General features: G+C 52.3%; 2 protein-coding genes across 2 annotated transcripts in view; both read right to left on the bottom strand.

Annotated features, from left to right (window-relative positions):
• LOC115600464 (rab GDP dissociation inhibitor beta) overlaps positions 1–7,039 on the bottom strand; it is a 29,596-nt gene extending 22,557 nt beyond the window's left edge. The window contains exon 1 of the mRNA XM_030469520.1: positions 6,753–7,039. Coding sequence (XP_030325380.1) covers positions 6,753–6,797 — 45 coding nt within the window. The 5' untranslated portion in view covers positions 6,798–7,039. The remainder of the gene's footprint in view (positions 1–6,752) is intronic.
• A 2,549-nt stretch (positions 7,040–9,588) lies between these two features.
• LOC103529801 (ankyrin repeat domain-containing protein 16) overlaps positions 9,589–15,090 on the bottom strand; it is a 37,353-nt gene continuing 31,851 nt past the window's right edge. Inside the window, exons 8-9 of the mRNA XM_030469521.1 lie at positions 10,805–11,009; positions 9,589–10,028 (exon numbers count right to left, since the gene is read on the bottom strand). Of these exons, the coding sequence (XP_030325381.1) occupies positions 10,849–11,009 (161 nt within the window). The 3' untranslated portion in view covers positions 9,589–10,028; positions 10,805–10,848. The remainder of the gene's footprint in view (positions 10,029–10,804; positions 11,010–15,090) is intronic.

The following is a 15,090-nucleotide window of genomic DNA, read 5'->3' as shown; positions in this document are numbered from 1 at the left end:
GCCAAAGAGCACAGAACCCCAGAGCAGAACAGGTTTGGGATAAATTGGAGGGAAAAAAACCCCAGGAGTTAAGGGGTAACTGAGGGGGGCGGGAGGGTGTTTCTGTGCTTGTTTAAGACCCATCAGCAGTCACCTGGAGGCCTTCTGCCCACTGAAGCCTTCATAGAATCTTTCAGGTTGGAAAAGAGCCTTGGGATGATGAGTCCAAGCATCATCCCTACCCTACAATGTTCTCCATATCCCCCAACACCACATCTCAAACACATCCAGGGATGGTGACTCCACCACCTCCCATTCCAGGGTCTGACCTCTTTCCATGAATATTTTTTTCCCTAATGTCCAGACTAAACCAGCTTGAACCCATTCCCTCTTGTTCCATCACCTGGGAGAAGACACCAGGACCTTTCAGGCTGTTGGAGAGCCCTGAGGTCTCCCCTCAGCCTCCTCTTCCCCAAACTGAACAATCCCAGCTCCTCCAATTAATTCTTCACAAGATTACAGCCCTAATCTTCAGGGGGGGGCTGTTCCTTCAGGGAAGGCTGTTCCTTCAGGGAAGGAGGGAAGGCAAGAAGGTTTAGATGGATCTTCTCCAAGTAGGGCAACAGTTCAGAAAGGCTGAGACAGCTCAAGAGAAACTTGAGCCAAGCTCAGTCCCTCCACCAGTGCTGAGGGGAGGATTCTGCACAGGGCAGTGAGCAAAATCCCTTCCACCTTCCAGAATGGGCCCTGGCAGAGCAGAAGCTCTTTCATAGAAAGACAGCCTGGAGAAGAGAAGACTCCACTGGAAGACTCCAGTGCTCTGCTGGGTTTGCAGGGTTTCACCTCAGGGCAGACATCAATTTTAGCTGTTTTCAGATAAATCCTGCATCCATTCTGGTGTCCCCACCATAAAAACATGGATCTGTTGGGATGAGTCCAGAGGAGGCCACAAAGATGATCCAGGGGCTGGAGCAGCTCTGCCATGAGGAGAGGCTGAGGAGCTGGGATTGTCCAGACTCCAGGGGGACCTTAGAGCTGCCCCCCAAACCCTGAAGGGAACCTCCAGGAAGGCTGCAGAGGGACTTTTCAGAAGAGTGTCCAGCGCTAGGAGAAGGGGAAATGGTTTGAAAGTGCAGGAGAAGAGGTTCAGCCTGGAGCTTAGGAAGAAGTTCTTCAGGAGGAGGGTGCTGAGACTCTGGAACAGATTGCCACAACAGAGAAGTTGTGGCTGCCCCCTCCCTGGAGGTGTTCAAGGCCAGGTTGGATGAGGCTTGGAGCAACCTGGGCTGGATGAGAGGTGTCCCTGGGCATGGAGCTTGGAGGAGATGAGCTCTGAGCTCCCTTCCCACCTCACCCATTCTGGGCTGTGGTGAGCAAGAAGTCAGGCACAGAATTCCAACCTTCTCTCTTCCACCCTACACCCAACGTGCTGGACTCCAAGCTCTGCTTAGCCACACAAACTCCCAAAGCAATCCCTCACTGCACTTGAGCAATCCCCTCAGCTACCAGGGGATGATGCAAGGGATGGTGACACCACACTTGGTCCTCACAGTCACCTTCAAGTTCTTTATTTAGGCTCCTTAAGCAAGGAGGTCTATGCCTACAAGATTAAATCTCTCTTCCACCCAAGAGTTTGGCTACTCTGCTCCTCCAGAAAGTGAATCTGTATCTCTGTGATGGATTTAAGGAGGTTTAACCCAGGGAGGCAGCTGGCAGGTAAGAAGCTTAGCTCTGAAGACTGGTGGCCTGCACCCACTGAAAATCCAGCAGGAACGTGGTGCTCATCTCCTGGGGATGAACAGGATGGTTGTGTGGAGCCCAAAATCCAGGTCAAATAACCTAGGACTTCTGGAAGTGGATTAGTTCTTCTCAGAAGGACACAACATCCCATCCTCAAATGTCCTGGTGTTTGTGCCGAGCCATTTCCAGACAAAAAAGAGGTGGAAATTAAGGTGAAAAGAGCAAAATGAAACCACTGGGTGTTCTCCAGCCTGCTGATCACCAGGCCAGATGAGAAATGGGTTTGTGCAGCAGGTGGGGAGAAAGATGCTGCTTAATCTGCAATGCAAGAAGCACCTCACAAGCCTAAGGATCTGAGAGCTATTAAGACTTGAGCAACTTGGAAGAAGCCATTCCCACCAACATTTCCAGGATGCAAGACCTGGAAAAGCCACCAACACTTTGCAAATCCCTGCCCTGTGGTGAGGACACAGAGGTCTGACGCTTCCTCACCATCCAGGAGGAACAGAGAGCTCTGAAGTTCAGTTCTCCCTCCTGTAAATCAAAGCCTGTGGTATCAGCAGTACTTCAGGATTAAAGGCAGGCTGGGATTATTTGTCCCCATCCTGCTAAGAGACCTCTCTCCAAGCTTATTGCTGCAACAGGGATCTCCAGGTTGCAGAGAGAAGGGAGAAAGTGAAAAGATTTTTGTGCCAGTAATCCCAATCCTGCCCAAACTCTTCACTCCTGGCTGAAGAAAAGCTCAGCACCTGGAACATCCATCTTGTGCTTTCAAATCCACCCAAAAGGGGAATTTCTACACCCACCCCCATAGCTGAGTCCCTGCAGACCCAACCAGCAGCACCACAACAGATGTCTTTGTGGCTTATTTATTTATTTTTTTTCCTCTCTAAACCAAAGAGTGAACTTTCAAAACCCAAAACCTCCTGCTGAGCAGCTGCTCACTGCCTCTCTCTGGATCACAGCTACTCCATGGGGTGTTGTGGAAGTCCTAGCGCTGGGTGCCAGGACAAGGCAGTGACTCTCATGGGAGAAGATCAAAGCCCAGAAGATGGGGACAGCACCTCCTTGAGGATCGAGCCAACAAGACCCCAATTTCATCTCTTTTTTGTTCAAGCAGCACCAAGATGGGTGGTGGCTGAGGTGCTTTTCAGAGAGGAGACACCAACTCAGCTACAGCAGCAACCTGATGGGACTCCAACACTACAGCACAGCTCCAGCAAGGGGCAGGGCCAAGGAAAGGTTGGATGAAAACATCACCTGAAGCTTCCTGACAGCTCTTTGGGAAAGGGAAGAAACAACCCAAAGCATTTCCACGGCCTTTTCAACTTTCCTTTTCCTCAGGAAACTCAACTCTGCCAACGCCAAAGGTGGAGAAAACCTCCAAACTTCCAGCTTGACTGGAAGACAGCATGAAGCCTTTTAGCCCAGCCTGAACCAACACTCCCAAACTACTCCCCAGCCCAGCTAACACCATCAGGAACATCTCTGTGGCACCAGGACCTCTGCTTTTTATCCATCTGCTTTCCTGCCCAAGCTGCTCAAGAGGAGATGAAGTCCATCCTGTTCTAATTGCTATTTCAGAGGTCAAGTCTGCTCCTCAGGAACAAAAGAAGAGCTCTGGAGGCTCTGGGGTTTGGTCAGCACACCTTAAAATCCAGCCCTAATGTATTCATTTTAATCCAAATGCTGATCATTAGCATCAGCTTGTCTTAAAAAGTGATTTCACAAGAGGCCTTTTGTCAATTTTACACTGGCACTTGTCAGGTTGAGATTAAGCAGGGTGCTTACCCACTTGATACCACAGCTCACTCTGAAGCATAAATTAACATTTTAATGGAGCTCAGATCTATCAGGAGGCCCCTTTACTAGAAGCTCATTATAATCCACCTCCCCAAAAAGTCTGTTTCCCTGCTTTGCTGAGCTAGAGACAGGTTTCAGGCCAGACTGCAGCTTTCCCTATCAAAGGGAAGAAGCTTTATAGCTCCTAAACTCATCTCTGCTACCTCAAAGGAAAAAAAAAATAAAACAAAAAAAAAAAAACCTTGAGAGAAAGGAATGAAAGCAACCAGGAAAGTTGGGTTTATCCAATGGCACCAGCTGGGAAGACACTCCCACGCTTTGCACATTTTCTTTGTGCCCCATCCTGGTTTTTTAGTCTCATTATTCCCAACCTGGGAAGAGGGGAGGGGTGTGGGGAGGATAAACAAGATCTGCCTTAAGCAGCCATGTCCTGTGTCAGCAGAGATGATGCCTCCACCACTCTGGCAGTCCCCTCAATCCCAGCCCCAAAGCCACAGTAGGAAGCTCCTGGATTTCTGGTTACAATCAGCACCAACCAAGGGAAGTGGAGGAAATCCCTCACCACCAACCCCAAAGATCTCTCTTTTTGTCTGGCCACCCCGTTAAGAGGAGGAAACAAAAGCAGGAAAGGTTTGGTGGCTGGGGGTGGGTTTTTTTGGGTTGTTTTTTTCTCTTTTGAGCAGCCAGGAAAACCTCCTCACCACCATGTTGGATTTTCTTCCCTCCTCCTTCAAACAATGCCCCTTGTTTGGAACCTGCAACCCATCCTTCAAAGCCCTCCAGAACCCACAGAGGTTTGGGGTTCTTCACTTGGAAGAAAAGCAGGAATCAGAACCTCATGGCACTGCTATTTTAGATATATATAGAATAAATAATTTTTTTTTCCTCCCTTTCAGCAGCCTGCAGAGCAAGCTGCATCCTCCACAACAGGACAAAGCCCCATCACAGGGCTCATCCCCTGCAGCACCCCCAGGTGCCATCAGCTGTCACTTTGCCTCAGGGACAACACGACAAGACAAGAGAGGATTTTTTTTGTTTTTTTTCGGGAAGGGGGGGAGGAGGAAAGGGAGGGTAAATCAGCCGAATTTGACAGGCGTGCAAGGTTTGGCCGCCTCCCCATCCCCCTCCTACTGCAGTCAGGGCTGGATGGAGGCGAAGGCTGCAAAGGCGGAGCGGGGAGAGGAAAAGGGGAGGGGATGGATGGATGGATGGGGAGGATGGGGGGGGGGATAAACCAGGTCTTGCCTCCACCCTAAACCCGGTTCGGCTGCGAGGAGGGGAGGGCAGGATGGACCCGCAGCCACCTCGGCTTTGGGGAGTAAAGATTTTTTTAAAAAATCGTCATCAATTAATAAAAAATAAAATAAAAATATCAGGCCATAAATCCCCGTTAGTGTTTTATTGTCCCTTGTTCCCCGCCCTCCCTCTGCTAAACAACTGCATTTTTGGGGGGGGCTTCCCATCACCCCCACCCTGGGAAATGGGGTTGGATTGGGAGGGGAGGCAGCCGAGGTGAAGGGGGATGAGGGGGGGATGCTACACCCCAATATTGGGGTTTTTTTATCATCATATAAAAACCAAAAAGCAGCCCCCGGGGGTCTGGGGAAGGAGGGGGGGAAAGGAGCCAGGTGGCTGAGGGTGGGGATGGAAAATTGGGGAGGGGGGGTTTATGGTTATTAAAGATGGGGGAAGGGATCAGGGGGTGGGGACCACCCAAAGCAGGCACCCCAAGGTAATATTTGGGGGGTGTGGGGGGGAAGGAACAGGCACCCCAGCAATACTGGGGGGGAAGAGAGAGAATCCAGGCACCCCAGGGTAATATTGAGGGGGGGGCACCCAGAGACCCCAGGGTAATATTGAGGGGCAACCCAGGGTAATATTGGGGGGGGGGAACCCAGGGCAATATTGGGGGGGGAACCCAGGCACCTCAGGGTAATATTAGGGGTGGAGAGGGAACTCAGGGACCCCAGGGTAATATTTTTTAGGGGGGAAGGAGGAGCCCATGCCCCTCAGGGTAATAATGGGGGGGACACCAGGCACCTCAGGGTAATAATAGGGGAGGGAAGAAGGAACCCAAGGCAATATTTTTGGGGGGGAGGAGGCACCCAGGCATTATAGAGTAATATTAAGGAGGGGAGAGGGAACCCAGGGTAATATTTTTTGGGGGGAGAAGGCACCCAGGCATTATAGGGTAATATTGGGGAGGGGGAAAGGGAGCCCAGGGTAACATTTTTGGGGGGGAGAAGGCACCCAGGCATTATAGGGTAATATTAGGGAGGGAGAAAGGGAGCCCAGGGTAATATTTTGGGGGGGGAGAAGGCACACAGGCATTATAGAGTAATATTGGGGAGGGGGAAAGGGAGCCCAAGGTAATATTTTTGGGTGGGAGGAGGCACCCAGGCACTATAGGATAATATTAGGGAGGGGGAAAGGGAGCCCAGGGCAATATTTTTTGGGGGGAGGAGGCACACAGGCATTATAGAGTAATATTGGGGAGGGGAGAAGGAACCCAGGGCAATATTTTTTGGGGGGAGAAGGCACACAGGCATTATAGAGTAATACTGGGGAGGGGAGAAGGCACCCAGGCATTATAGGGTAATATTGGGGAGGGGAGAAGGAACCCAGGGTAATATTCTGGGGTGGGGGGGAGAAGGAATCCAGGCACTACAGGGTAATGTTGGAGAGGGGAGAGGGAACCCAAGGTAATATTTTTTTTGGGGGGGGAAGGAGGGCACCTTAGGGTAATATTGGGGTGGGTGGGTGGCTAGCAGCAACCCTGGTACCTCAGGGTACTATTTAGAGAAGGAAGAAAACAGGAACCTTTCTTGCAGGAAATCAGAGAGGGGGGGGGGATGTGGGGAGAGAAAAGGGGATTTATAAAGATGAGGTGACAGATTAAAAAAAAAAAAGACCACAGGGTCCGAAGGGAGGGGGTGATAATCAAGTAAGAGAGCAGGGAACAGACCCCAGCATCCAAGGGAGAAGGAACCCGAACCAGGGGCTGAGGAATCAGGGAGGGAGAAGGAGGAGGAGGAGGAGGAGGGGGGGGATGATAATCAGGTGATAGACGGGCAAAAGGACAGCGGGGCCCAGAGGCAACGGGGCTGTGTGAGGGATAAAGGAGGGGATGGAGAGGATGGGGTGGGGAGGGGGGAGAACGGCGAGGCCCATCAGGGCGGCGGCCGCCTTGGGCAGGCCCGAGGCCCATGCGAGCTGCGGCTCCTCCTCACCGTCAGGCCGGTGCCCAGCACGATCACGTCGTACTCCTCATTCATGGCGGCGCCGGGGGAAGGGAAGAACAGGGGGGGCGGTGAAACTTCTTTCGGCTCTCTCTTCGCCGGTCAGGATGGGGAAGAAGGGGAAAAGGGAAAAAAAAATGAAAAAAAAATAATAATAATAATAAAAAAAAACCTGAAGGGAGAAAGCGGGCGTTGACCGAGATGAGGGAGAGGGAGAAAATGGAGCCCGAGCCGCTGCCGTGAGGGAGAGCGCGGCCGGGAGGGGGCGTGGTCACCCCGCCTTCCCTCCCCCGCCTGCCAATCAACCCCCGGTGACGCTCGCCATTGGCTGGAGGCGCCGTCGCTAAGGGGCGGGACTCAAAGCCTTGACGACGGCGCTGCCACCGTGGTGGGGAGCGGGCTGCGCATGCGCGGTGCTGCCACACGGGTTTACATCCCCCCCCTTCACACACCCCCCTCCCTTGTTTTTTTTTTTTTAATTCTCTTTTGGGTTCTTTTAAGCTCTCTACGCGCTCCTCAGGGCTGTGGGATGGGGTTCCACACCCTGCAGGGCTGCAGAGATCTTCATTTAATCACAGGGCGGCGGGGTGTGTCTGTAGGAGGCGGCTGAGGAGGTCGGAGGAGCGAGAGGGTCCGTGGAGCCCTCATGAAAATCCCCTCAGAGAGAGAGGAAAAGCCACGAGTGGGGGTGAGGGAGATTCCCTGAGAGGGTTGGGTGGAGAGCAGCCCTGAGGAGAAGGACTTGGGGGTGTGGGGTGAGGAGAAGCTCAAGAGAGGCATCAAACCCCCCATGTCCTGGGCTGCATCCCCAGCAGTGTGAGCAGCAGGGCCAGGGAGGGGATTGTCCCCCTCTGCTCCGCTCTGGGGAGACCCCCCTGGGGTAAAGCTGTGTCCAGCTCTGGGGTCCCCAGCAGCAGAAGGACATGGAGCTGTTGGAGCCAGTGCAGAGGAGGCCCTGGAGCTGCTGGGAGGGCTGGAGCAGCTCTGCTCTGGAGCCAGGCTGAGAGAGTTGGGGGTGTTGGGGCTGGAGAAGAGAAGGCTGCAATGGGGAGACCTTAGAGCACCTTCCAGTGCCTGAAGGGGCTCCAGGAAAGCTGGGGAGGGACTTGGGACAAGGGCCTGGAGGGATGGGACCCTGCGAGGGGGAAGGGTTTCCAGCTGCAAGAGAAGAGATGGAGAGGAGATCTTGGGCAGGCAGGGAAGGAGGGAGGGAAAAATTGTTTGGGGTGAGGGTGCTGAGCTTTAGAACCAGGTTGCCCAGGAAAAGAGTCTCTGCCCCATCCCTGGCAGTGTTCAAAGCCAGGTTGGATGGGGCTTGGAGCAATCTGGGAGGGAGGTGTCCCTGCCCATGGCAGGGGGGTTGGAATGAGCTGAGCTTTCAGTTCTCTTCCAAGCCAACCCATTCCAGGATTCTATTTCTTGGGGAAGGAGGGAGAAATTCTTTGGGGAGCTGTGCTCTCAGGAATGTAAGGGACCTCACAGATTACCGATAGAATCACACAATCAGCCTGGCTGGGAAGGACCTCTGAGATATCAACTCTAACTCTTGATCCACTACCACTGTGCTTCCCAGCCCATGGCACTGAGTGCCACATTCAGTCTCTTTTTAAAAACCTCCAGAGAATCCACCCCCTCCCTGGGCAGCCCATTTCAATGGGCTTTCCCAGGGCTGCAGCCTCAGTGGGGATGGGAGAGTTCTTGGGGGGAAGGGGGGAGGAACCTGGGATCAATTCTCTGTAGATTTGTATAGATTGAGTCATTTTTCCTATTTCTCATTCCTGTTCCATTCAAGCTGTGTAGTTTAGTTCCCAACCCATCAGTCTCTCTCCCTTATTCTCTCTCCTTCCTTTATCAGGGAGAGGGATTAATAGACAGCATCTGTTATTTGGTTTAATTGCCAGGGCAGTGTTAAAACCTGACAGTGGTCACCAACCTAAGAAAAACCCAGCAGATGGGATGAGGACTTCTTCAGTGTCATTGAAGGAAACCTGGCTGGCCCACCCAGGCACTTGTTTCTTGGTGCTCCTGAGTTGAGGGAGGTGCTGGATTGACCACCAGGAGCAAAATCCATTTCATTTAACACCAAACTCCCTTTCTTTTTGGGAAGGTCTCCCTGCCTGCACCATGGGACACCTCCTGTCCCCTGCCCCATAAGCCCCTCCCTGAATTTATTTCTTTTTCCTGCTTAGTAGAGAAGAATCTCCTTCAAAGTCAGAGAAACAAGGCAGGGGAACACTGGCAAAAAGCAGAATAATTAGGAGAGTTACAATGCTGCTGAGCCCTTGCTTCCTCCAAGCTCTCACTCTCTCTTGCAGCCCCCAAATTAATTTTGGGACTTGTGCCACATGAGGGGAGGAGGCTCCAACTGGACTCTGGTACTGGTTCTACTCCATCTTAGGATCATCCCAGCAAATTCTGCTTGCAGGGACCCCAGGGTGGGGATTTTTCTCCCCAGCAGAGCTGAGCAGCATCTCAAACCCAGCCCAGGAGCAGCACAGCTTGGGCAGAGCAAAACCTTCCCCATTTCCTGAGTTACAGATCCCTTGATTTGAAGCATCTCCTGTCATCAGGGCAGCAGAATCCTGGTGGTTTCTCTCATTTTTTCTCATGTTTCTCTGTACAACCAAACTCATCATCATAGAGGCAGACAAACCCAGCAGCTTATACCTTTATCTGTATTCCAGGCTCTTAGAGACTTCCTGCCTGCATTAAATATTCACCAGGGTCTCTCTAAATGCTTCAAAAAGAAGGATTTTATTTCTTTTTTGAAATTCATTGCTGGTGAGAAATCTGTCTGGAATAACAAATCTCTTTTTCAGTCTGATCCAAAGATCCCTGACATCATCACGAGGTCTCACTGGTTTCACCAAGTTTTGGGAGCAGGTTTGGGACAAAAAAGGTTGAAGCAGCTTGAAAAGTCCCTGAGCTTGTCCTTTGCAGCTCAACCCTGATGAAGGAATTGTCACCAAGGGCTCAGTGACACTGCACCACACTCACCCTCTCCAGGGGGCCATTTCCAGAGCTTCATGGACAGCAGGGCCATTAAGGGCTACAAAAAGCAATGATCCAGGTGTGCCTTCTCCCTCAGGATATCCATCCCATGGAGACATCCCATCAGGAGCTACAAAAGCTTCAGCAGCTTCAAGCTGTGCAGGTCCCCAGAGGTGACCCAGCAAGGGCACCTTCCTTGGAGGGTGAAACTTGAGGGAGCTGTCACCTCAGCTGTTGGATGTGCTGCAGGAGAAGGGTTGAAGTTCAGCCCTAAAACTGGGAAAAGAAAGAAAAGCAGCCATGAGTTTACAAGGATGGGATCAGTACAGGAATATGACAGCCCCAGCCCTTTTAGCTCCATTATCTTTTTTGAGAGAATCCTATTTAAATCATGCTTTTCATGTCCATTATAGAATCATGGAATGGTTTGGGTTGGAAGAGACCTTAAAGCTCATCCATTCCCAACTCCCTTCATGAGCAGGGACACCTCCCACCAGCCCAGGGTGCTCCAAGCCCCATCCAACCTTCAAAACTTCCAGGGATGAGGCTTCCACCACCTCTCTGGGCAACCTCTTCCAGTCTCTCACCACCCTCATGGGGAAGAACTTCTTCCTCACTTCCAATCTCAAGCTCCCCTCCTCTACTTTGAATCCATTCTCCCTGCTCCTATCACTCCCTGACATCCTAAAAAGCCCCTCCCCACCTTTCCTGTAGCCCCTTCAGATCCTGGAAGGCCACAATGAGGTCTCCTTGGAGCCTTCTCCTCTCCAGACTGAATAACCCCAACTTCTGGTAACAAGTGTTTAACTTAGTGCTTGTTCATCATCTACAGAGAGATTCACAGGTTCTCTGCAGCCACTGACATGGACATGAAAATATTCTAAACCATTTCTTCATAATTTTTCAGAAGGTTCCTTGGAGCCTTCTCCTCTCCAACAACCCCAACTCCCTCACTCTGTAGCTCCAAAGCCCTCTGAGCATCCTTGTGGCCTCCTCATTTCCAACAGGGCTTTGCTGACCCCTGATCAGTTGTCACACCACCAGGAACTTACCACCCTGAACTGAAACATCTTTCTCTTTTTGTCCCCAGTTGGTTTCAAGTGCTGACGTTGCTTTCCTGGAAAACCTGGAGTACTTCTGGCTTCCTGGCCAGCTCCTGGGCCAGTGTGCCTGTGGCATCAGGAGAATCCTTCAGCCCAGCCTGGAGCAGGATCCGTGCAGCACCAGCCTGCTGCCCAGCACAGGCAGTGTGCAGGGCTGGAAAAGAGGAAAGAAGACATCAAACTGGGAGCTGAGGTGACTGTCCCCCTCTGCTCTGGAGTCCCCAACATCAGAAGGACACAGAGCTCCAGGAAGGTGTCCAGAGCAGAGCCACTCAAATGCTCAGAGGGCTGAGCACCTCCCTGGGAAGCCAGGCTGAGGGCTTGGGGTTGTTCAGCCTGGAGAAGAGGAGGCTCCCAGGTGAGCTTAGAGCAACCTTCCAATATCTGAAGGGGCTCCAAGAAAGCTGGGGGAGGGCTTTGGACATGGGGGGGTAGGGAGAGGAGAAGGGAAATGGGTTAAAACTTGGAGAGAAAGGGGAGATTGAGGTTGGAGATGGGGAGGAAATTCTTGAATTTGAGGGTGGGGAGAGCCTGGCCCAGGTTGTCCAAGGAAGTTGTGGCTGCCCCATCCCTGGCAGTGTCTCAGGTCAGGTTGGATGGGGCTTGGAGCAGCCTGGGCTGGTGGGAGGTGTCCCTGCCAATGCAGGGGGTTGGGACTGGATGAGCTTTGAGGTCCCTTCCAACCCAAACCATGCCATAATTCTGTTATAATTTGGGATTTTGGCCTGAAACACTGGACTCCCAGAAAAGGAAATGGAGTCAGCACAGGGGATTCATTGAGGGGGAAAGAGGAGTCCTGGCTTTCCAGGGAGGTGCTCAGCCCTCTGAGCATTTGAGTGGCTCTGCTCTGGACACCTTTCAGGAGCTCTGTGTCCTTCTGATGCTGGGGACTCCACAACTGGGCACAGAGCTCCAGGTGGGCTCTCAGCAGAGCAGAGCAGAGGGGGAGAATCCTCTCCTTGACTTTCTGTCTCTGCTGCTTTTGATGCAGCCCAGGACCTGCTTGGTTTCTGGGCTGTAACTGTGGCTCATGTTCAGCTTTTGATCCACTCCCAGCTCTCTTTCCACATTGCTGCTCCCCAATGTGTCCTCCCTCAGTCTGTATCCATGTCAAGACCCTGAACTTGGCCTTGTTGGACCTGCTGAGGTTCAGGGTTACCTCCTGCTGCAGGCTGGGGTTGACCCTGAGGCCTCCTGCTCCCCGTGAATAATCCACAGGGGACACTTTTGGGTCTGGGTGAGAAGCTCCCTGGGAGGCAGTGACACAGCAAAGGGAACTGGGGAACCAGCAGCTGTCAGAAGCCACCAAAATGTCCCTGGGGTTTGCCTGGTTTGAATTTACTCACTGAGGGGGTGGAAGGAGAGGTCAGGAGAGACATCAGAGTGCACTCAACCATTATGGAGCAAACCTGAAGATTGAATAAGTTGCCAGTTTTGGCAGTGGTTGAAACCATTTCAAGAAAGGTTTTGGGTTTGTTTTTTTTTGAGAGAGAGAGATGGGGATGCAGGAGATGCTTCAGACTCATGCTGGGAATGGCAACTCAGTGGCATTGCTATAGCAACCATCCTGACGTCCAAGCTCTCTGGAATTATTTGCTCATAAGCCTCAGGTCCTGGGTGGTTTGCTGACAGCTCCTGCAACCCCTGTCCTGCTCTGTCCACCCTCCCCTCACCAGTTCAAACTGGCTGATTTCAGGCAAATTTGAAAGCAAATTTGTAAACCCAGAATGGGTTGGGTTGGATGGGACCTCAAAGCTCATCCAGATCCAACCCCTCTGCCAGGGACACCTCCCACCAGCCCAGGTTGCTCCAAGCCCCATCCAACCTGGACCTGAACACCTCCAGGGATGGGACAATGGAGCTGGGAAAGGGTCTGGAGGAAAAAATTTGCTGAGGGAGCCAGAATCCAGAGTCAGGAATGAATGAAGCCCCACAGCTCTCCTTGGATTTATTTTCCTCCTCCCTGCAAACTCTTTGCAGCTGAAAGGAATTTATTCAGCCACTCAACTGAAATCAGAAGCTGTGGAGCAAAGCAGCTCTGAAAAAAAAAATAAAATTGTAATTTGCAGCCTAAAATATATCATCTTATCATCCCAAAGTCTGATCATCCATGAAGGGACTGGTTCCCTTGAAAGACAGCTTGGGCAATGAAAGGTTAAAACTCTCTTCTGAATGCTTCCTGAGCTCATTGCCCTGGAGGATCTCTCACTGCTGCTGCCTCCTTCCCCCACTTTGCTGCAGGACACCTCATGGCAAAAGGGCTTCACCCCTGAAATCCCAACCACCAGAGCCTGAGACAAGGAAATCCTCTGCACATCTCCTCCTCCTGGGCTCCTTTTCAGATCCTCAGCAATGACACAGGTGTCACCCTGGCTGTTCTCACTCCTCCTCCCAGATGGCTCCTGGGCAAAGCAGGGTCCAGCACTGACCAGAGAATCATTTCAGTTGGAAAAGAGCCTGAGGATCAAGTCCAGGCAGAAACCCAGCAGTGCCAAGGCTGGGCTGGGATCAGCAGTGGGGTGGGCAGCAGGAGCAGGGCAGGGATTGTCCCCCTGTGCTGGGCACTGGGGAGGCTGCACCCCCAATCCTGGGGTCAGTTCTGGGGACCTGAGGAGCAGAAGGAGATTGAGGGGCTGGAGAGTGTCCAGAGAAGGGAATGGAGCTGGGGAAGGGGCTGGAGAGCAAGGAGAAGGGATGGAGAGTATGGAGGAGGGGCTGGAGAAGATGGAAAAGGGGTTGGAGAGGAAAGAGAAGGTCTGGAGAGCCAGGAGAAGGTTTGGAGAGTGAGAAGAAGGGTCTGGAGAGCAAGGAGAAGGTTCTGGAGAACTTGTGAGGAGCTGAAGGATCTGAAGGTGTTGAGCTTGGAGCTGAGGAGGCTGAGAGGAGACCTTCTGACTCTCTGCAACTCCCTCAGAGGAGGTTGGAGCCAGGGGGGTGTTGGTCTCCCAAGGAAGAAGTGATAAAACAAGAGGAAATGGCCTCAAGTTGTGCCAGGGGAGGTTTAGACTGGATATTAGGAATAATTTCTTCCTGGAAAGGGTTGTTAGGTCCTGGCCCAGTGGTGGAGTCCTCATCCCTGGAGGGGTTTCAAAGTCTGGGTATGTGCAACAATTTCTTCTCCAAAAGGGTTTTCAGGGCCTGGCCCAGGCTGCCCAGGGCAGGGCTGGAGTCTCCATCATCCCTGGAGGGGTTTCAGAGCCCTGGGGATGTGAGGATGAGGGACATGGGGCAGGGGTGGCCTTGGGCAGTGCTGGGGGAACACTTGGACTCCATGATCTTGAAGATCTTTTCCACCTCCACCACCTCAACCACTAAATCACCTCCTGAGGCCCCACCTCTACCCATTTTTAACCCCTCCAGGGATGCTGACTCCACCCTGGGCAACCTGTTTCAATGCTTCACCACTCTTTCAGTGGAGAAATTTTTCCAATTTGAGGCAATTCCCCTTTTCCAAACAGCTCTCCAAGTGCAGAAGATTTCTTGGCTTGTGTTGCTCCTACAGGGACACCAAACCTCAACACCTCCAAACACCACTGTCCAGTGGCCCATGGACAAAACTCTGAAACAGGCTCAGCATGGGACTAAGCAACACACAGGGGGCTGCTTCTCCTCTCCTGGGTTTCCCTGAATTCTGCACAGTTCCTTGGACAGGAGCAGGATGGATGGAAGGAGAAGAATTAGATGTTAGACCTTTATTCTCACAGCAGAATTTTGGGCTCTTACCTGCAAATGCCATAATCATAGAATCATAGAATCATAGAATGGGCTGGGTTGGAAGGGACCTCAGAGATCATCAAGTCCAACCCTTGATCCACTCCCACTGCAGTTCCCAGCCCATGGCACTCAGTGCCACATCCAGGCTCTTTGGAAATCGCTCCAGACACGGAGAATCCACTACTTCCCTGGGCAGCCCATTCCAATGCCTGATCACCCTCTCCAGAAAGAAATTCTTTCTCATCTCCAACCTAAACCTCCCCTGGCACAACTTGAGACCCTGCCCTCTTGTCTTGCTGAGAGTTGCCTGGGAAAAGAGCCCAACCCCCCCCTGGCTCCAACCTCCTTTCAGGGAGCTGGAGAGAGTGATGAGGTCTCCCCTGAGCCTCCTCTTCTCCAGCCTCAACACCCCCAGCTCCCTCAGCCTCTCCTCACAGGATCTGTGCTCCAGTCCCTTCACCAGCCCACTTGCCTCCTTTGGACCTGTTCCAGCACCTCAATCTCCTGCCTGAGGGGCTGAG

Source organism: Calypte anna, chromosome 1 (genome assembly GCF_003957555.1).
Source record: "Calypte anna isolate BGI_N300 chromosome 1, bCalAnn1_v1.p, whole genome shotgun sequence".
NCBI lineage: Eukaryota > Metazoa > Chordata > Aves > Apodiformes > Trochilidae > Calypte > Calypte anna.
This window is presented reverse-complemented; position numbering and strand designations above follow the sequence as displayed.